Here is a 22,577-nt window from a genome sequence, read left to right as displayed (position 1 = left end):
GTCAATTATTCTGCCATGTCCGAGTGCAACTATCAGCGAGAGTGGATGTTTTAAACAAATTTTAAAGTCAAATATACAAGTACATTTTTTGTGCACATAAAGTGCTTATAAAATTTTTCTCTTGACGTAAATATTTCTTATATTGTTCAAATTGAGTAAAAAGTCGTAAAATAAATGTTTTGCAAAAAATGTGTAGTGCTTTTATAGGCACAAAAGTGATGTTAAAAAAGTTTTAAATAAAACCGCGCGTAAATTATAATTTACTAAACAACTTACAAAAAAACATTTTGATCATTTTAAAAAGTCTGGGTAATTGAATATTGGCTAAAGTGTAAATCATTAAGAAAGATTGATATATTTCAACCTAAGATTGCAGCCCAAAAAGCGCACTTCTGGGTAAAGTTAAAGATAGAGTGTCCGTCAGGACACGCAAAAGAAAGAGCAAAATGGCGGCCCCATTGGCTGGATGTAAAGATGGGGAACGTGGTCCTACAAAAAAGCCTAAAATATTAAATGATGAAAATGTTACGTGCCTCTTTGAAATGTCGAATAACGGCATTGTTAAAATGGTAATAGTCTAGTTGAGGGGTCGACTGCTAATACGCTACCAAAAATATCGAGAGAGGTGTCAAAAGGCGCGTCTTGACATCAGTATTAATAATCCGAAGGCGGAAAATAAAAATATTAACGCGTTCAAAAGATATTAACGAAAAACCGAAAAAAGACCCGCGGGTACCTCCGAAACCGGGGGTCGGATCCATAGTATTTTTGCGCAGAACACCTTTCGGCGTTGGCGGCCTTCGGCCGCGCTTATAAAAAATAACCCTGGGCTACGCCATGCCACTTCCGGGTGTGTGGTTTAACCGTGGCTACCGCCACGGTGATGCACAATTTTTTTGGTGGGTACAAACACAACAACAACCACATGGAAATCGCCAACTTCAACTGCAAATATCTCCGGACAGAGATAAAATTTTTCTTTTCCGCCTTCAGATTATTGTTCTCGAGGTTAATACGCGTCTTTTGACACCTCTCTCGATATTTTTGGTAGCGTATTAGCAGTCGACCCCTCAACTAGACTATTACCGTTAAAATAAAGGAAAAAAACGAAGGTAACGGGGATTCTTTTTTTTTTTTTTTTTGGGGTTTGGTTGAATGGCACGGACGTTAGTCCATAACGCCAGGTTATATATCAGATTGTTTTTTCTTCAGCTTGTTGTTGTCTTCAGATTGTTCCTGTTTTCCGTTTGTTGTTTTCTTTGTAGAGGTTGGTTTAGTTTTGCCAGGATGAATCTTTACAATGATTGCTTTGCCTTTGTAACGAAATTACAAAGATTGTATGTTGAACGATAGCTTTCATGTACTAAGTAGGGTTGCATTTTTTATATCTGTTTTATTGATTTGGTTTTTGTCTTAAAGCGAAAGCACATATGTTGACTTTTAAGTGCTTTGAATTTATACTGTATCGCGAATGAGATCAGTGGATACGTATGAATGCCCATTTTGGCATGTTCGTTTAAATGAAAGTTTTGTATGTACATATACATATAATTATCGATATTGGTATCTTGAAGTTTTATATTACAATAATATAATTAAAAATGAGAAAAGTATACAAAAGTGTATATTGCTCTTGTAATTTTTGATCACAGATTTTAGAATTTAACTTGTGCCTTTTTTAAAAATGAGGCAAGTTGAGTAATTTTGGTTGTGTTGTTACCACTAAAAATATCTTCAAAACTGAAGTTGTTGTTAAATAAATTGAATTCAGATCTTATATCATTTAGGTTTCTGCATAGGAAGGTTTGGTGATAGTAGCTGTCTGTTTGACCACAGCTACACCGTGTCGAGTTGATTGCCTTTATTTTTTGTAAGTATTGCTTGTCATAGGTATGACCGGTGAGGATTCTATTTATTGTTTTAATTTCTGTAGTAGGTATATCTATGTTTTTGAACCAAGTTTTGTTTTTTCTAATGGGGTATGTTGTTGCGAATAAGTTGAGTTTATCACTCGCATAATTTAAAAATTCTTCATACCAGTCATCATGAATATTAGTTTTTATTAGCTTGAGAGCTTCGTCAATTGTAAGTTTAAAATTTTTATTCGGACTATTAATCGTTGCTTTTTTGGCTATTTCATCAGCTTTTTCGTTGCCTGGGATACCTTTATGGCTAGGTATCCAGACAATGTGGATCTGTCTAAAACTATAATTCATGATGTCTTGATGAATATTATATACAATGCTATTGGTTGCTTTTGGGTTTAGGAGTGCTTGGCACGAACCCAAACTGTCCGTAAATATCACCAGTTTATCACATTTGTTATTTATGGCTATGTTGATGGCTTCTTGTATAGCCATCAATTCGCCAAAAATAGATGAGGATTTAAAATTAAAATTAAAGCTATGTTCTAGATTCGAGGAATAGTTATATATGCCACATCCAGTCGTGTTGTGTGAAAGAGATGTATCGGTGAACATTATGTGAAAAAGATTGGCTTTGTAGTCGTTTAGAATGCTTGAGAAATTGGCCTGAACACTTTCACTTGTCATATTTGCTTTCTTTCCAGAAAACAATTTATCTAGTACCACCAGGTCAGAAATAGGACACAGTACATGGGGATTCACCACGTCAAGGCTGTCAAGAATCGCAGAGAAATGATTGTAGGTTTTGGAGTAGCTAGAATTGAGACTAGCATTATTGCAAATGGAATCCTTGATAGGATCATCATATGCAAAAATTTTTACCAACTCTTTAGCTGTCAGCCACGTTGCACGTTCAGAGGCAGGAAGTTCATTTGCAATTGCATAAAGCAAGGGAATGGGTGTGGAAGGGGTGACTCCTAAACACCTTCTTAGAAATTTATTTTGCAAAGTAATTATTTTCTTGGTACTTGAGTTAGGGCTATTGGATGCCGTGGTACCACAGTATTCTATTTTTGATCTAATTAACGTTTTATAAATATTTAACGCTTTTTGTGGATGTAGCCCTGATTTAATATTGGTGAGATATTTGAAAAAGTTAATGTTGTTGTCTGTTTTTTTAATTACAGACTCGTAATGATCTTTGATTGTGAGGGAACTGTTTATGATTCTTCCCAATATTTTTAAGTTTTGAACTTGTGGTAGTGTTTGGTTGTGAACACTAATTTGAATATCTTTTATCGGGCCTCTATTTAGGTGCATAATTTTTGTTTTACTTGAATTGAAGCTTAGGTTCAGTTCAGAGCACTTGTCTGCAAACCGGTTTAGGGTATATTGTAGATTTATCTTGGCGGCATCTATGGTTTCACCAGAAGCAACAAAGAAAAAATCGTCTGCGAATTGATATATTTGAGTGTTGGTATTAGTAGTATCATGAAGTTTGGATGTATAAATGTTGAACAGTATGGGAGATAGACAGCTACCTTGGGGAATTCCATTGTAAATATTAATGACCTCCTTGCCTATGTTAAGAGTTCTGAGGGCTAAGAAGTTTGTTATCCATTCAATGTATAGCTGATCAATTTGTAGTTCAGAAAGCATATCTTTAAGAGCGCTTATGTTGACGCAGTTGTATGCGTTGGATATGTCGGTGGAGCAGAGAATTACATGTTTTTTATCATTTTTTGATACACTGATATTGTGTAGGATGTAATTTAGACATACAGAGCATGATTTGTTTTTCCTGTAAGCAAAGGAATTTTTGGGAAGGCAATTGTTGGTTTCTAGAAAGTTGTATAATCTGTTTTTTATACATGAATTAATAATTTTTAAGAGTACAGGTATTAAGGAAATCGGTCTGAAATTTTGATATTGACTGAGATCAGCATCTTTTTTTGGAATCGGAACTACTTTAATTGCTCTCCAATGGTCAGGAATTTGATTTGATAAGAAAAGGTCATTTAGTATTGTTTTTAAATTGTTTAGTGTCAGCTCTGGTAACGCTTTGATCATATTGTATGAGATGCCGTCAATACCCGCAGCAGAGTCCTTTTTTTTATTGGCCAAAACTAGTTGGATTTCTTCAAATGTGAAAGCTAAGTCAAGGTTTGGTTCCACTTCGGTGTTTATTGCAAGTCTTACAGAGTTACTTGGTACTTGGTCATTTAACATATTCAAGAAATCTTGATTGTAGTTATCACACCATGTTTGAGAGATATTTTGACTGAAGTCACCTCTAAGGGCCTTTACAAATTTCCACGCACCTTTGCCTTTACTCAGATCTAATTCTTCAATTTTATTATTGAAATTGTTTTTTTTTGCCCTTTTCACATCTTTTTTCCATTGTTTTTTGGTTGTGATTAAATTTTCAAAATTTTCGGGATTGGGGATGAGTTTGGCCTTCTTGAATGCCACAATAAGAAGTCTGTATGACTTGTTTATTTCCTCATTCCACCAAGATTTGGGGATTCTGTTATTCTTAACAACATATGTAGCATCTTTGATTTCATCTTTGATTTTTTCTTCAAAAACACCTAGAGACGAGTCGCATTCGAGTTCACTTAGTGACTTGATAAGTTTTTTTTTGGAAATGAATTTAGTGATGTATGTACTAACGTTGTTAGTTTCTATTGTAATAGGAAAGTGATGGCTTCCTCCAATTCTGGTTTGATCTACAGAAAATTTGTATATGAAATTGTTATTGACGAAACATAGGTCGAGTACTGATCCGTTGTTTGTACGGATGTCACTTTTAAATGTGTAGGTGCCATCATTTATATTGGTAAAGTTGGATTGTTGTATGAGATGATTTAAGTGCTTTCCCTTATTTGACTCACATGTGTCACCCCAAGCAGTGGATCTTGCATTAAAATCACCAATTAAAAAAACATTGTTGTATCGTTCTAAAAAATTTAAAATTCTTGAAATTTCACCAGTGAAGTTACTGGTATTTATATTTGGAGGGAAGTATACGCTGCAAATTATTATGTTTGGACTTAAGTTTTTTGTTTGTATAATTAAAACATCATATTCACTATTGAAATTAATTTTGCGGAATTTGATTTCTCTTTTGACAGCTATGGCTACGCCACCATAGCCATCATTCCTATGTTTTTTACATAAATTATAATTGAGTATTTTTCTATGAGATGTGTTTCTGGATAAAAATACTTCGCTTAAGCAAGCGAAGTCAAAATTGTATTTGTTTAGGTAAAATTCTATTGTGTTTATATTAGCTTTTAATGATTGACAATTATATTGCATTATTTTCATGATTTTTGAAGGGATTTGATTGTTGAATATGGAGGGTATCTTTTTGAGCAATTATTGCTTCAAATTGGCCTTTGAGGCCTTGAATTTCTTCAAGAGCGTTGGAATTGTTATGTTCTAGAGATATTTTTTGGGAGATTTTAATTAATTGATTTATGAACTTTTCAAATTGGGATACTAATCCTTTTTGGTATTCAGGAGAGTTGAATACAGGATTAATTGGATTTTTTTGTCTAACTATTTTGGGAGGAGATTCTCTGGGAGGTGGGGTTTTGTATCTTTCATTGCCCTTTTTGGCCACATGGCTATATTGTTTTTTGGTGAAATTTCTATTTATTTCAGTGTCTTTATCAACAATATTTGAATATTCATTTTCCAACGCAGGGAAGTCTGTTTCCTCAACTTCAAGAATTTCAAATCTGTTACCACCACGAGGGTAGTACAAATCCAGTGCCTCCTTTCTTGTTAGCTTCTTGACAGCCCTGACGCGGGCAATCTTTGCTTCTTTTTCCCACTGTGGGCATATATTCCTATCTCTGGCAGAGTGGCCCTGATTGTTGCATAGAATGCAGGTGTTAGATACACATTTTGGATTTTGACATTCAGCTTTACCACATGTTAAGCAACGTGTCTTCGTTTTACACGACATCTTTGTGTGACCAATTCTGCCACAATTTTCACATTGTCTGAGGGGAGGGATGAAAAACTCAACATTTAGCTTTGTGTAGTTGTATATAATGTGGGTAGGAATGTTATTTCCTGAAAAACCAATTTTTAAAGTCATAGTCGCAATATACTTGTCAGTGTTGGGGTCTTTTCGTGTAAAGCGTTTCACCGACACTATAGGTATAGTCGTGATTGCTTCTTTGGCAACATCATCATCTGAGAAGCAGAGTGGGACTCCTTTTACAATTCCGTATATTTCCAAGGCAGTTCTTGGAATGAATGGTTTCAAGTCTCTTTGGATGACACGTTGGTCTATAACAAAGTTATTAGCATGATATGTACTTTTGAAGATAATTTTATATAACGTTCTTCCAATGGCTTGGATGTGGTCAATGTCTTTTATACGCAAGTCTCTTATTTGACTGAATAGTGTGAGACCATTTGTCATTTTTTCATTTTTCAATGTGGCATGTGACGAAGAGTCTACTAGCACAAAAATTTCACCTTGGAAATTTTGAGGGTATTGTATTAATGGTCTGTCCTCATATTTTTGTCTTGCACTGTTCTGTGCATTACCTATATTTGTGGTTGTAACTGTACTTATGTTTGGGTTCGTGCCCTTAGCTGTGTCTGTTTCATTTCCTTCCATTTCTACACTACCACTAGCATTGCCTAATGTCACACTACTATTGTTGCTTTCTTCTTTCCCGCCATTTTTGGCGTTTTTGGCGCCTTTTTTGCTTTCATCATCCCCAAATTTCAATTCTATATCCATGGCTTGAGCCATGTTGAAATTAACATTAGAATTTTCATTTGCTTTGATGGATGCAACACTCGATTTTTCATTGATTTTGGACATTGCCTTGCACATGGAATCCTCACCTTTATATTTCACCAAACCCTCACTACTAAGCTCAAAGAAACCAGTTACATTTTCATTTTTTTCTATTTTAGGTTTTTTGTTAGCTCCGGTTGCACTAGGTGCATCCTTTGCATCCGTGGACGTCACCGACCGTCGGGTCGGCGACGCCATAGTGTCTTTAAGATTTCTAGGTGCCTTGTAAGACACCTTTGCCTTTTTTTCTTTGGGCACTGTAATAAATTGCTTCTTTCTTTTTTTTTTTTATTAATTTATCCAAAAGTATACTATATATTTTTTGTCACACAACCAAAATACTCACCAATTTAATATATGTATCGTACACAATAAATTCAACTTGAGAACAGTTCTAAATATATTTGTCACACACAAAACTTGTCAGTCACTAACACGCAACACTTAAAGAAAAACGCGGGACGATCCACTTTACTCCACGATTAAAGTCCGAATGTAACGGGGATTCTGTTAAGTCTCTTCAGGTTCCGTTAGCCATAGGAAAAACGGCAAACGAAACATTAACACAACGAATAACAGACAACAAATGACAAAATTACTGCAGAAAGCAGTGTTGCCAATACATAAACACACATTAACGTACCAAAAAATAATATCCACGACTCAATAAAAATTTTATACCCACCCAGATTTACCGGTGAAATTTTCGTATTGGTAGACAGCTCCTGCCCCAGCTTAAAAAATGAAAAATTGACAACTGGGCTTACTTTATGTAGCCAAATAAAAGATTTACGCTTTCGTGACATGTTAAGGCCTTAGGAAGAACTCTCTATAAAGTCATATTTAAAAATACCTATTCAGCAAACAATTTCATAATGAACGAACGCCTAGGCAAAAGAGGATTAAGACAATTTGTTCCTAGAACAGCTTTAGAAATATATGGGGTAGTTAGAGGCGTTCCCACTTGCTACTCTGAACAGGATATTTTAAAAGAAGCTGAATCGAGTGTACCAGTCACGTCTGTACGCAGATTCATAAGGAAAGATCCCACAACCGGTGAGCAAACTACACTAAATTCAATAAAAATCGGGTTTACTGGAAGAGAACTGCCAAAATCAATTTTTTACGAATATACCAAACTTGATGTAGATTACTACATTTCGTCTTTACGGCAATGTTCCAAATGTGGTCGTATTGGTCACACCATGTTAGGATGCAAAGCCAAGGAAAGATGTATTACTTGTGGTAATAATGAATGCAAAAATGTAAATTGTCGAAGTGAAAACTGCATACTATGCGGTAAAACTGTACACAGTGCAAAAGACAAAAACAAATGCTCAATGTGGGAGAGGGAAATTACAGTAAACCGTATCAAGACAGTTAAGAGCCTCAGCAGGAAGGAAGTATTAAATACATACTTCCCTACCAAAAACAGGTTCGACATTCTCGATTTGGACGAGGAAACACATTTTCCAAAAACTCCACACAACTCTGATGATTTTTGAAAAAATCATGACTGACCTCATGAGAATCACCCAAACAATATCCCTCCAAATAAATAAAAAGGAGGTTATGGAAGGTTTCTTCCAAGTTAAATCCAAATTTGACAAACTAATGATAGAATTGGACGAGGAAAAAATAAATGCCTTGTCTCATTCCAATAAACCTTAATGTTAATTTTACAACTAAATTGCCAATCATTTAAAGCGAACATAGACGCCATTGAATTTTATTTATCTAAATACAACTTTGACATAGCTTGCTTTAATGAAATTTTTTTAACTAGAGTAAGTACTCATAGGAAACTTATAGGATACATGTTAATCAAGAAATATAGAGAAGATGGGTACGGTGGTGTGGCCATAGCCCTCAAAAATACCATAAAATTCAAGAAAATAAATTTTTTTACCATTTTTGACATTTTAGCTGTACAAACAACTAATCTTAAACCAAACCTTACTATATGCACTGCATACTTTTCACCCAGCGTAAATACCTCCGAATTCAGCAATGAAGTTCAAAGAACGCTAAATTTTCTCGACACGCTTCCAAACACCCTACTCATTGGAGATTTTAATGCCAGGCATAGTAACTGGGGTGATACATTAAGCTCCAGTAAAGGAAATCATCGTGTTAATTTGATTCAGGAATCTACCTTTCATATACTAAACAATGGTGACTACACTTTTCAAAGAGATATCAGATCTCCAGGTGGATCGGTATTCGATCTCGCTTTTTCAAACTTCAATGCCCCATTTAAATGGTCAGTGGATAAAATTAGAATTGGCGGTAGCCACCACTATCCTATAACAATTGACATAAACAACATTAGCACAAACATGCCCACCTTTCTTTCCAAAAAAAGCTACTAAAAAACTTAAGCAATCTTGAATGCGAATCAAATTTAGAAATGTTTGAAAACAAATTCCAGGAAGAAATTAAAAATGCTACTGTCACTAAAAGGGATGCAAAAGTATTAAAAAGCTGGTGAGATGACAATACTGAAAAAAAACTATAGGTTTCTCATTATTGCTTTCAAAAAAGCCAAACGATATCCAAATCCTGAAAACTATCACGCTCTAACAGAAGCTAGAAAATGGTGGAAAAAAGAAATTAAGCGCGCAAAAAAGGTAAATTTTGAGAATAGAATTAAAGAACTGAACACCGGTATTGATAAAAATGGGTGGAAGTTCGTTAAATCTATCAGGGGGGATTACAGTTCAAACAGTAAAAATGCATGGAACAGTGAAAATAATCAAAATTTCCTGACCATGCTACAAAATCAAGTTCATCAAATATCTACCAGATTAGAAATTAACATGCCCATAGACACAGATCCAAACTTAATCATAACATACGAAGAACTCCAAAATGCGCTTAAAAAAAGAAAAAAGACACACTACTGGAGTGGATAAAATCTCTAGTATGATAAAGTCACTCCCGGATGTTACCTTAAATAATTTCCGTGCAGCATTAAATGACATTTTCCTCTCCAACAAAATTTCAGACAGCTGGAGAACAATCAAAATTGTTCCTGTTCCCAAAAAGGATAAAGATCTAAATAATTTCGAAAATTTTAGACCTATATCATTAATATCTGTTCCTCTCAAATTATTAAATACATGCATTAAAGACAGAATATATAAATTTTTAGAAAAACAACAAATTACCCTTACCAACCTTTGCTTATAGGAAAAATAGATCGTCGACTTCATGTGTCAATCACATATTACATCAGCTTAAAGTCCTTAAAAGTAATAAAGCACACTCCATTTTATGTACAGTCGATTTCAGTAACGCTTACAACTGTGTAGATATACATATTCTTAAAAACATACTCTTTGACATGCAAATCAATGAAGCTTACATAGAATGGATATGTAATTTCTTATCATATAGGAAATTAAGGCTAGGAAATGACGAAACGGAAGTTTTTAATGGCCTTCCCCAAGGCAGCTGCCTCCTTACACAATCTCAATGATGACAACACACATATTTAGCAGTTTGCTGATGATTTTTTTATAATCTCATCAGGAAACAACTTCATTGAAGCGAATTTCAATCTTAAATCAAAATTAGACATCTTAATGGAAAAATGTAATCTACTAAACCTCAGTTTCAATCCAAACAAAACAAAAGCCATGTATATCAACCAAAGCAGTAAGAAAGAATTGAGAGTGGAGGTAAATGGCATTTGTATAGCTCAAGTCCGTAACATTAAAGTTCTAGGGCGTTTCATTAATTCATCCCTTAGTGCCAAGGAACATTTCTCAAATGTCATGGAAAAAACAAAATCGAACATCAATTTATTTAAATGTCTAACAAATATTAAATCAGGACTTCATCCGCAAACTGCTTTAAATCTATATAAAACCTTAGTAAGATCATAAATTGAATACTGTAGCACAACCTGTGTAATTTCTGCTCAATCTTCACATAACAAAGTTCGATCACTACAAAATAAATTTCTACGTAGAGCCTTAGGCCTCACTCAGTCTACGCCTATCCCCCTCCTGTATGCTATTGCTAATGAACTTCCTCCCCAAGAAAGATGTAAATGGCTAATGGGTAAAGAAATGATTACTATTTTCACTACAAATAATCCTATAAGATCCTCTTTAATAAATTATTCTCAAATAAACACAAATTACACAATAATTTACAATCAATTCAAATGGATTTTTGACAGTCTTGGTACGGTTGAGAGTGCTTCCTTATCCCAATATCATCATCCGAGACAAAATTTTAAACTTAAAGAAGGCCAATATGTCTAATGAATGTGTGATGGCACCCTGTGCATTCACATTTTAAATTGTAGTCAATCATATGCGCAACATTGTTACCTTTCAGTGCGAATATAAATACCACCACAACAAAAGAAGAGCGCAAAGGCTAAGCCAACAGTCAACAGCCAACACAGAGACAACACAATTTGGAAACACATCAACCGCCAAGGAAAGAAATCGTCATAAATACATACACTTAAATTGTTATTGTTTTGTGAACCGTTTTTCTTATACGTTTCAATAAACTAAAATTGCAACCCAAGGGGTTGTTGGGAGCGCCTTTTAGGTGTCGTAAAAAGAATGCTGCTAAAGACACTTCGTGAGGAGGCACCGAAGGAAGACTCACTTCGAAGCGTATTGATCGAAGCTGAAAATATTTTAAATTCGAGGCCACTTACCGACGTGCCTTTATCATCGGAAGAGGACGACCCAATCACTCCTAACCATTTCCTTATGGGATGCCTCAATTCCATGCAAACAGCGCAGCTAGCCGATCAAAACATTTGCCTTCTAAAACAATGGCGTATCGCACAAAATCTGAAAGATCGCATTTGGAAGCAATGGGTGAGACATTATTTGCCCCAATTATTTGTGAGGCCTAAGTGGCAAGACAAAGTTAAACCAATCGCTATCAACGATTTGGTTCTCGTCTGCGACGATCTTCAACCGCGAAGCCAGTGGAAGAAGGGACGAGTTACCAAGGTGTTTCCCGCTAAGGATAAGCAAATCCGCCTCGTTGAGATTAAAACAGCTAACGGAGTACTGCGTCGGCCGGTGTCAAGGCTTGCCATCGTCAGAATAAATGGTGAATCCCTACGCGATTCACGGTGGGGTGGGGTGTGATGGCACCCTGTGCATTCACATTTTAAATTGTAGTCAATCATATGCGCAACATTGTTACCTTTCAGTGCGAATATAAATACCACCACAACAAAAGAAGAGCGCAAAGTCTAAGCCAACAGCCAACACAGAGACAACACAATTTGGAAACACATCAACCGCCAAGGAAAGAAATTGTCATACATACATACACTTAAATTGTTATTGTTTCGTGAACCGTTTTTCTTATACATTTCAATAAACTAAAATTGCATTAACATCAGAATGTGCTACTGCAAATTATCATGAGATAATTGACAATTATAAAAATTTAGGTTTTGATATTATATTTACAGATGCTTCTCTTGCTGAAAATAAAACCGGTTGTGGGATTTTTTACTTAAACACCAACAGCGAACACTACTTTTGTTTGCCTTTCAAAGCCTCTTCTGCCTTTGGCGAAATATTAGCCATAGAGGAAGCCATAAATTTGGCCATTATCAATGGTAGTGAAAACATAGCCATCTTCACAGATAGTCTAGCGGTTTGTTACATTCTAAAAATCGTCAAACCAACAACTGTATAGCTCAAAATATTTTTCGAACTATTCACAATCACAATTTTAATCAAGTTCATATTATCTGGACACCCAGTCACATGGGTATACCAGGTAAAGAAAGAGCTGACAAAATTGCTAAGAAAGCAACTGAAGCTAACACCTTCAAAGATATCAAACTTACTATACAATAAGGTCTTAGACTTATTCGAAATGAAATATACGATATCTGGTACAACGAATTTTTGGAATTCTCAAGCGAACACCCAAATCTATATGCAGACATACATAGAAGTAGGAAAAATCACTGCTGGTGCAGGAAACTAAAACTTCCAACAACAGAACTCAAGAGATTAAACAGAATCTTGACAGGTTACACGTATGACAAATCCTATTTATTTAAAATAGGCGCCGTCAGATCCGAAAGGTGTAGATGTGGCCATATTGATGACTATGTACATCAAACCTTTGTATGTAGACTTCTCAGTAACACCCGTGACAATTTCAGTCTTTTTAACAATTATCATAATTTTAGAGATATACTTTATGATTACAATTTAGCCAAAATCACTGAACTCACAAAATTTTTTCAAAAAACCGCTTGTAAATTTTAAGTAGGTTGACTAGCTATTGATTAATTCGAATTTATAATGTTTACCAATCATTCCTTTTATAAAACAATAATTTTTATCAAGAATACCATAGTGTACCTAAACAAGTGTGTCAACTAAGCGATAAACGTCAAAACTACAAACAGCCTCGCTCACCTGATGCAAATCTCAGGTCCAGAGTTGCATTTTTGGTACTTAAGAGTACTTCAAGCTGAGTCGCATTTGATAGTTTAATAAAATTTAGTAGTATTTACAGATGAAATAGTTGCATATATTTCCGCGGAAATAAGAATACTAGAAGATTTGTAGCCTGCAACAATGCGGAAACATACGGAAAGCAAAATTTATTTAAATTAGAGTCAAAATATAAAGCGCCACACGTGAACATTGAAAACTTTCACTTCTAAGGCTGTTTGCACAAATGCATAAGGGAAAAATTGTATAAACGCTTTGGTCGCTTCAAAGCAAACGTACGGCGTTTCATTCGCCGTAATCCGGTGGCAAAATCCTGAGCCAGATAAATATTTTGCATGTAAATGCAACAAAAACGATTTGAGCGAGATAAATCCATATAGAAGTCTGGTTCAATTTGTGAGCCAGATAATTTGTTAATTACTAGTTTTTAGTTTGGCAATGCTGCCTTTAATAAACCTACTTTTTCAAAATTAGATGTCGTTGCTTAGCATTTCGCCGTATGAGTTAAATGAAAAACAGCGGCGACATCTGCCTATCACATTTCACGTGTGCGAAAATTTCACGACATCTGCTTTTCAAGTCTCTCAATGGTGCTGTAAGTGCAAACAAATCAAACTCCTATATGACACAACTTTATTTTCTATATATTTTTCTTGTATTTTTTCTTATATTTTTTGTCGAGGGAGCCAATAAGGTTTCAGTACTGATGTAAGTGTGTGAACTATATTTAAAAAAATTAACGAAATACAAGAAAAATACATCGTAGTTCATTAAAAACAAACAAGCCAGTTTGTACTTCGATAGGGTTTTTTGACATTAGGCCGTTTTTTCTTCATTTTTTCTGACAAATGAAAATTTTGTTTTTATTTTCAAAATTTTGTGCCTAAAAACACAACTAAATTTAAAGTGTAAATTGTGTGTGCAAATGAGTTTTCAATAAGTGTACATTTTTCAGTTTTTCATAGCTAAGGAATTGACCTCCAGATTCTTGTGTTACACAAATATAGTGAACTTGGGTACAGAAATTAAAATTAAAAAGTTTTTCACATTAATTTAAAAAACTCTACGTTTTCTCTGCTTTTTACACTTAAAGAAGTAACCCTCCGTAATAAATTAAACTTTTAATGAAAATCAATAACTCTGAACAGAACACTTTTCGCCATGATATAATATTAAAATGCTGTGGAACAGGAGCAACACTTTTGTGACTACATAAACCCTGTTTCAATCTTATACGTCTCTGCACAGAACCCTAAGGACCGTTTTCAACCGAAACAACAATGGCAACCCAGATTTTTCCGTTATGCTCACTTAAGCGAGTGTCTGTCAGAAAGAAGTCAACACACTTGTACACGTACACTATGAAGGATACAACAACATTTTGTCCATGGTTCAATTATGTACAGGTTGGCTCATCTCATCAGCTGATTTTATTTATGTCATTGCATGGTCGAAGGGATTGTCAAAAGGAGATGGCAAACTCAAAATGAAACCAACACATTGGCAACATTTTACTTACACATACAAAAACTGCTAAGTTTTATGTTTCCATTCCATACCATTCGCACCAACACCAATACACAGATTTTGACAATTTGAACAGACATATTTTGTTGCTTTACAGATGAGCCAACTTGTATATAGTTGAACCATGATTTTGTCTGTAGTCCTAATCTCATCCACCAAGCATAAACAAAAGCACTTCGGTTACCCTGGCAATATGACCCAATAATGTCATATAAATTTCGCTTACTAAACAAATGAAAATTGACTAAATGTCATTTCGCTTAAACTATCACATTGGTTCATACAACAAAAGTTGTAAAAATTTACAAAACTTCATACACTTGGAAAATAACCTGGATGCTCAAAGTTGAACGCACATCCTGAAACGGCAAGATTACTGGAAGCGCAACATACTTGGAATATAACCTGGCCTATTAGAGATTATACTGATCCTGGCGGCCAATAAATCTTGAACCAAAAAAAAATGTATGAAATGTAAGGTAGTATTGTTTGTCAAACAATTGTCCGCTTTGCAGAAGCCGGCATAGCTGTTAAAGGGCCAATTAATGGCTTATAACAAATCACACACAGAAGACACGCATTCACGAGTTCAAAATTGCTTCGTTCTGCGCATCTACGTCACACTTGACTGCTTGAGCGAATGAAAGAAAGAGAGGAAAAAACAAGAGCTAAAGGAAAATTACGTAAAAATTGCCCATAAAAAACAGCTGATCTTTTGTTTACATGCGCAATCTTGTGTGTGTGATTTGTGCAAGAATACCATAACCAGGTAAAACAGCTGATCGAACCTATCTTATGGAAATAAATGTAATCGATTAATGGTGCATTCCATAACGCTAACGCCATAACCATACCATAGACAACCAATTGGTCTGATCCAACCTTCCGGAAATCAAATCCCATACCAACACGCTAAAGTCATAACCATACCATAGCTCATAGCCAACCAATTGGTTTTTGGTTTCTCGCCATAAAAGTAACCTAAAAATAGTTGAGCTGGAGAATTTATAAACTTTTTGTAGATTTTATTTATTGTTTTGGATACGTTTTGACTAAGAGACTTATTTTTTGTGGTATATGTTTATAATTTTTTGCATTTTCTTAATTTTTATGAAATTTTCACGATTTTTAGGTTAAGGCACCAATAACTGATGCCAATTTGATATGGCTTATGTCAACTACTATGACTATGTCAACTTTAACTCAGACTTTAGTCAATCGTCCCATACCGTAACGTCCTACCCATAACCATGCCATACCAACCAATTGATTTTTGGTTGTCCGCCATATCCATAACCTATATTTATTTTTTTTTGTATTTTGTTTTGCAAAAAAAGAAAGGTGTTCTGCGCAAAATTTAAATGGATCCCACCTCCGGTTTCGGAGGTACCCGCGGGTCTTTTTTCGGTTTTTCGTTAATATCTTTTGAACGAATTAAAATTTTTATTTTCCGCCTTCGGATTATTAATACTGATGTCAAGACGCGTCGTTTGACACCTCTCTCAACTAGACTATTACCTGCGCAAAAATGCTATGGATTCCACTCCCGGTTTCGAGGCGCTGCAGTGCCATTTTTCAGTTTTTTGGGAATATTTTTTGACAGAAATAAAATTTTAATTTTCACTTTCGGATTCGTCGTCCTGAGTCCAAAACGCATTTTTTTGACACCTCTTCCGATATTTTTGCACGAGTTTTTGCAGTTGTGAGCTAAAGTAAAAATCGAGAGCTAGCTCCAGCTGTTGAATGTCCTGTGATATCTGTCTCGCAAATTGGAAGAAAATCGAGTAGTCTTAACGTCAGAGGAAATGTGGATCGCAAAGAACGTGTACTGGCTGTCGATACGGGTGCATCTCATTCCTTGATCCTATCTGATTTGGTCAACAGGAGAGTAAAGACATTACCTGGAGCAAGATTTCGTACGATTACTGGCGAGTGTAACCAAGTCCAGGGAGAAGTGGTATGTGAAGTCTTATTGGGGAGGTCATGGTTCTACACAAATTCGTTGTAGCGGAATTCGTTGTGGCGGAAAGGTGTTCCATCCAAGATTCGGTGCAGTTGGGAAGGCCCATACAGAGTTGTGAAGAGGATCAGTGATGTCATCTACCGCATACAAACAATTGGGAAACCACGAAATAGAAGGGTGGTTCATTTGGAGAGGCTAGCAGCGGTTAGATCGAGAGATTTGTCTGATCGGACGATCAGACTTAGGTGGAGGGCAGTGTGACGAATATTAGTGACACTAAGTGATACTGCCATCACTAATCTAATACTAAGTAAAAAAAGCCACAACAACAATAAAGCAAGCTGCTACACTTGTATGTACGTAAACAAATTAATCATTATGTCTTCACACATACATGCGGGGCAACAGAGAGAGATACTCACAAGCGCATGTCATCATCAGCCGCTCACATATACACACGCATATGGATACAAATTGCAAATATACGTGTATATAGCTCGTAAACAAGCATCAGGTTCACGAAATTACTAGACCTTAAGCTGGAGACATTGGTGCTTTATCGGTATCCGTATCGGTAACCTTTTAACAGCTGATTCGACCAATCTTATGAGAATCAATGCAATCGATTATTGGTGCCGCTAAGGTCGTAACCGTATCGTAGCCAACCAATTTGGGTTTTGGTTTACCGTCGTAACGATAAACAGCTGATTACGTTAGGGATACGGATACAGCGATACGACATACGGCACCAATGACTCCGGCTTTAGGAGAAATGGGTGAACGAGGAAACCGAAGAGTATAAAAGCGGCACAGGCTGAGGCATCAGAAATCAGTTTCATTTAAGCAAGCTATTGGTTACGAAGTATCAGTGTTATTGTGAAGTACTTTAATAAAGGCCATTTTGCATTATTAAATATTGGAGTTATTTATTCAACATTTTAGTGATTCGAACTTAGCAGAAGGTTGCAAATAAGAGGATTTGCAGTAAATTCGTTACAGTATCATAAAAAACAGAATTAGGAGACGGAGAAAACCTTCAAGGCTGTTGTTCCCATCCCAATAAACGTTATGAAGCTTTGAGTATTCAAACGATTTGAAAATAAACGAACAATGATAAGCTCTCATAGCCATATAATGCGAGGAAGCCAATTTAACGTTCTCGGGGAATGCTGTTTTCTAACAGTTAGTACTTGAAATTCCTCAACTACGGCAAAGGCAAGAGTAGATCTCATACTGAAGGCATATGAATTCTGGTACTCATTAGCACTTTTAGCCGCTACGTAGCACAAACAAAATACATGAAATTTATGTGTTTGTATGTGTGTCGCCCACCCGCTTCTTCTTCTTGTAGCTACAAAGACACTTTTCGAGGGTTTTGGAGATTGTTATCGTCGTTGATAGTCCTTTTCCGGATATAGATCCGACACGTAACGGTAGCAAATATCATTACGATTTCTTATGGCTACATTGAACCTCCAGTTCCATAACATATTCATATTTGTAACAGGATTCACCTTAGGTAGATGAGGTTGAAAATTAGTTCGGCAAAATTTTGAAACTATAAAGCTTTGTATTGCGCCTAACAAACCCACGAGCCCGATCCATCTCCTTGTCTGCATAGCTCGGCCAGTAATCCGACGTTTCACAGGGCTTTCATTTTTTGGGCGGGATATTGATCGGTAAAGTCGACAATGAGAAAAGTAGCCCCCACAATTTAATGGCACTTCGTTGCTCAGTTACCATAACCATAATAGCTTCGCCAGGAACCTGCCACGAGCTTGAAACCTTCCGCCATCCGCTGGATTTGACGGTAAAATTTTCAGAAATCATTCTTATTATTTTGCATCTGAAGCTACTAGCACTCACCGCGTTCTGCGTCCCATGTCTTACTTCTCTTCCCCCGTTGGTGCGCAGCGGGGCTTTGTACGCAGTGTCTTGAACAATATTTACAGAAAAAGGGTAGAAAAGTGCATGCTGGTCTTTAATGGATTAACTGTAAAAACAAATTTAAAAAATCACAAAATAAATATTTCGCACCAAGGGTAACATGCGCTTGAGTTTTCTTTCCATTTCAATCCATTTAATTTTAAAACTTTTTGAACGAAACCTTCCAAAATTTTTTTCATCACAAATTTTTCAACAAATTTTTACTATCTATTATATCTATTCAAAATTGTATTTTAGTAAAATAAATTCTATTAAAAAAATTATTTTGTGGAAACATTCTCATCATCCAGCAAACCAAAACTATTTTAGCGGCGACTAATCTAATTAAAAAATTCTGAAAAAAACGCTAAAACCTAGTGAGAAAGAAACAAAAAAAAATGTCGCGCAAACAACGTGTCGTCATACAAATTGATGAGGATATACGCGGTGGTGATGCCGAGGAATTCCGCAACATCCTCGATACATCCAAGTTTTTGCCCTTTGCATCACCTACAAGCACAAGTAGGGTAACGTTGTCTGGTAAAACGGCATCGCGCATACTCACACAGCCTCTACGTTTCGATTGTGTAGGCACGATGTGCAACTCTTTTGTGCGTGCAGAGTTTTCTATGCTAATGCATGAACTCTTCATTAACAAATCCAGTTGCTGTTTGCTACAATTTTTTCCAGTACGCGAAAGCCAATTATCCTTTCTATGCAATTTACTCGTCTCCGAGGTGGATAAGCATATGATGATTTTGCAAGCCAAGCTGTTTGCTATTAAGGTTGTTCCTCTTTTTGCCTTTAGTTTGTAAACTTTCTAGATAATACCTTCTCCTTCGCACATCCTTGCAGGTTGAATACTTCGATTTGCGCAAATATGATGTCATTAACATGCTTGATGATCATCAGCCACGTTCCACCATCAAAAATAAACACAACTCCCGTCCACATAATATATTCCATACGACATTGGAGCTTCTACGTTGGTTACAAACTAAATACACATCGCTATTTTCCAAAGGTCAAGGCAGTGAAAATATTGATTTGGAATTCACTTTCGCCGATTCGAAATCACATGTTTATACCGTCAAACTTACCATAATGAACAATTACCTTTGCCAAATGGATGCCGATACGAAAACTTGCCTACGCAATTGTTTCGAGAATATGCGTAGCGCTAAGCGGGGACGTAAAAATATTGTGCTTACGGATTGTCTTAGAGAGATATTAAGTCCACAAGAGAATTGGTTTACATGGTTCATATTTCATGTGCCAATAGCAAAGGGGCGTGGCATTGTCATTGATGATCAACTGATTTTAGCTACAGCTGCTTACACAGGTGCCACCGCCAAGGGATCTTTAGACGTAAGTTTGTTGTTATCGAAGGGTTAATTGATTCACTTTGTGTAGTAAGAAGTTGGAGTTTGTAATTTTTAAGTATTATGGGGCTCAAGCTCAGATTCCGAGAGCACGACCTAAGACATAAAAACGGTTGTTGTTGTTGTTGTAACGATAAGGTTGCTCCCCGAAGGCTGTGGGGAGTGTTATCGATGTGATGGTCCTTTGCCGGATACAGATCCGGTACGCTCCGGTAACACAGCACCATTAAGGTGCTAGCCCGACCATCTCGGGAACGATTTATGTGGCCACATTAAACCTTCAGGCCATCCCTCCCTCTCCACCCCAAGTTCCATGAGGAGCTTGGGATCGCTAGAGCCTCGTCTGTTAGTGAAACAGGATTCACCGCGGATAGGTGAGGTTGACAATTGGGTTTGGAGAAGCTATATATTGCGCTGGCAATCTGAAGTGTTGCGCTACACAGCCCCTTGAATCTGGTATTTTAGTCGCCTCTTACGACAGGCATACCTACCGCGGGTATATTCTGACCCCCTAACCCGCTGGAGGGACATAAAAACGGTCCCAAGCGATTGTAGCAGAGAAACCGTTCTGGGTTACAACAGATTTCTCGTGTCAAAAAGGGTTTTCCGATATGCCAAAGCACCACTCACAGTCTCTGATCATACCTATTCCGATGTTTGGCTCGGGATCATACGTGCTATCCGGAGGGGCGGGATAGCCGTGGGAGTATTCGAGAGAAAAGCTTTCTGGCAGATTTATAGCGTAACTAATAAAAGCCCAAAGACATCACTGCATATGTCGCGTTATGTGAATGGGAGAGACAAATGGAAGAAAACTTGATCTTCCTTGGCCTTCTCGTGAGGTGCTATGCACCCTTAATAGGTGATTATGTAGGTTTATATTTTTACTATGCTGATAGTTGTTGGACTGGGATGGAACAATATCAATCATGAATAAATCGAAGAACGCTTGGACATACATAAAATGAGATATCAATTGAAGACGGAGAGTACTTAACTATAAGGTGTTTTTCGCTAACTCAACTGCTGACTTTGTGATTCGTTGCCACCTGAAGCTCCATATATCCAAGTTCTTTCTCAGGGGTTCGTATTTGAATCATCATATTTCCATACCCCAAAAGCAGCTCTCACAAACTTTTTAATACCTACGAATTTTTCAAATTACAAGCTCCGATCTCTTACCCACTTTATAAAAAAAATTGTATATGATTTTCTAATTTATGTATTTCCATAACTTCTCTTTAGGATAATCTTGACTTAGATGGCTTTTTATCATATTTGGAATTGCCGAACGCAAGTAATACAACCATCGACACATTGCAGAGCAACACTCATAGAGATCCTACTGACTTAACTATGTCACAAAATTGTCCACTCTTTCTACCACCTTATTCGTCCCGAACTATATCCAATAGATTCCCGTCGAAGAATAATCAGTCGAATGATTTAACACACTGGTATAGTAAAATGGATCATCTGATACCGATGGTCATGAAACATATCGATGCTTTCTATGAATACAAATATAGTCATGATATTTCGAAAATATGTAATGATCTGAAAAGTATGTTACATTTTGATACAATTCGTCCATATAATAGCGGTGTCAGCATACAGACAACAGATAAGGCAGCTGAATATTTGGATAGACTCAAAAAGGCGTTTGAATCGGGTCTAAGAGAATTTGTACGGTTAGCTAAGGACATCTGGAAGTCGCCCGACAGTTCAACATTACGTGTATATGTGGAATCAAAGAAAAACGAAATAAAAGAATTCACTAGGAATTGTAAAATACGACAGTTGGAGATGTGTCAGCAATGTATAGTTGATACGATAAAAAGTGAAAGGAATTCGTTGTCTAAGACGAGCAGAATCAGCCTAGAGTTTATAAAGAATCCACCTTTTTCGAATACAATTTTGGAAAGTACATAATTGTGCATTGTGGTGTTATTTCCGTTCATAATGACATTGTGGATAAGACAAGTGTGATATTTGAAGCATAGACGTCAAAATGATAAACAGTTCTAATCACCTGTTGTTTAAAGTAATTATTTTGCACTTCTACTGCGTCGCTTTCTATCACTTGTTGGAGATAATCGGTCGGTGGCACCGTTTTATTGAAGAACCCTCCAAACCGCTGTCGAAATTCTGTCAAACGCCATGCAACAGTCAGTGTGACATCTAACATCATAACACTACAAACACATTATTAAAAATTAAGATATCTATCTATAGTTTGCCAAAGAAATCGTACTTCCATGATTTGGCAAACTACAGATCAGATGTTCTTAATTTTTATTTAAGTATTTTGAACATTTTTTTGTTTATAAATTTGACTTAACTTTTAGAAGAAGAAAATAAAACAACACGAAATTTTACATAGAAATTCTATTATTCAAAGCTGGGAGGCTTTAGGTCATTATTTAAAAGGGCTTAGCCTTAGACCTCTAGTCCGGTTCAGAAATCCACGTGAGAGTTGCCTATGGTTGGATGGTTCCAAAGTAGTGGAAGGAGTAGGGTCTGCGGTATTTTGTGCTGATCCTGAAATAAACAGATCCTACAGGCTGCCGGATTACTGTAGCGTTTTCCAGGCGGAAATAGTAGCCGTAACCAAAGCAG

The 22,577-nt window shown here is 36.3% G+C and overlaps 1 protein-coding gene across 2 annotated transcripts; it reads left to right on the top strand.

Moving 5' to 3' along the window:
* Nucleotides 1–33: 33 nt before the first annotated feature.
* On the top strand, nt 34–22,344 carry LOC137238173 (uncharacterized). 2 transcript variants are annotated; one of them, XM_067762854.1, is made up of 4 exons: nt 34–126; nt 18,888–19,361; nt 19,432–19,944; nt 21,204–22,344. In XM_067762854.1, the coding sequence occupies exons 2-4, from the start codon at nt 18,975–18,977 to the stop codon at nt 21,888–21,890; spliced, it is 1,587 nt and encodes a 528-aa protein (XP_067618955.1). In that variant the 5' UTR covers nt 34–126; nt 18,888–18,974; the 3' UTR covers nt 21,891–22,344. The 2 variants fall into 2 exon arrangements, with proteins under 2 accessions (XP_067618955.1, XP_067618956.1); XM_067762855.1 differs by having other exon boundaries at nt 61–126; nt 18,907–19,361.
* Nucleotides 22,345–22,577: the final 233 nt, after the last annotated feature.

The sequence above is a fragment of the Eurosta solidaginis genome, chromosome 1, assembly GCF_040869045.1.
Source record: "Eurosta solidaginis isolate ZX-2024a chromosome 1, ASM4086904v1, whole genome shotgun sequence".
Classification (NCBI taxonomy): Eukaryota; Metazoa; Arthropoda; class Insecta; order Diptera; family Tephritidae; genus Eurosta; species Eurosta solidaginis.
The sequence above is the reverse complement of the archived record's forward strand: the minus strand, read 5'-3'. Positions and strand labels throughout refer to the sequence as shown.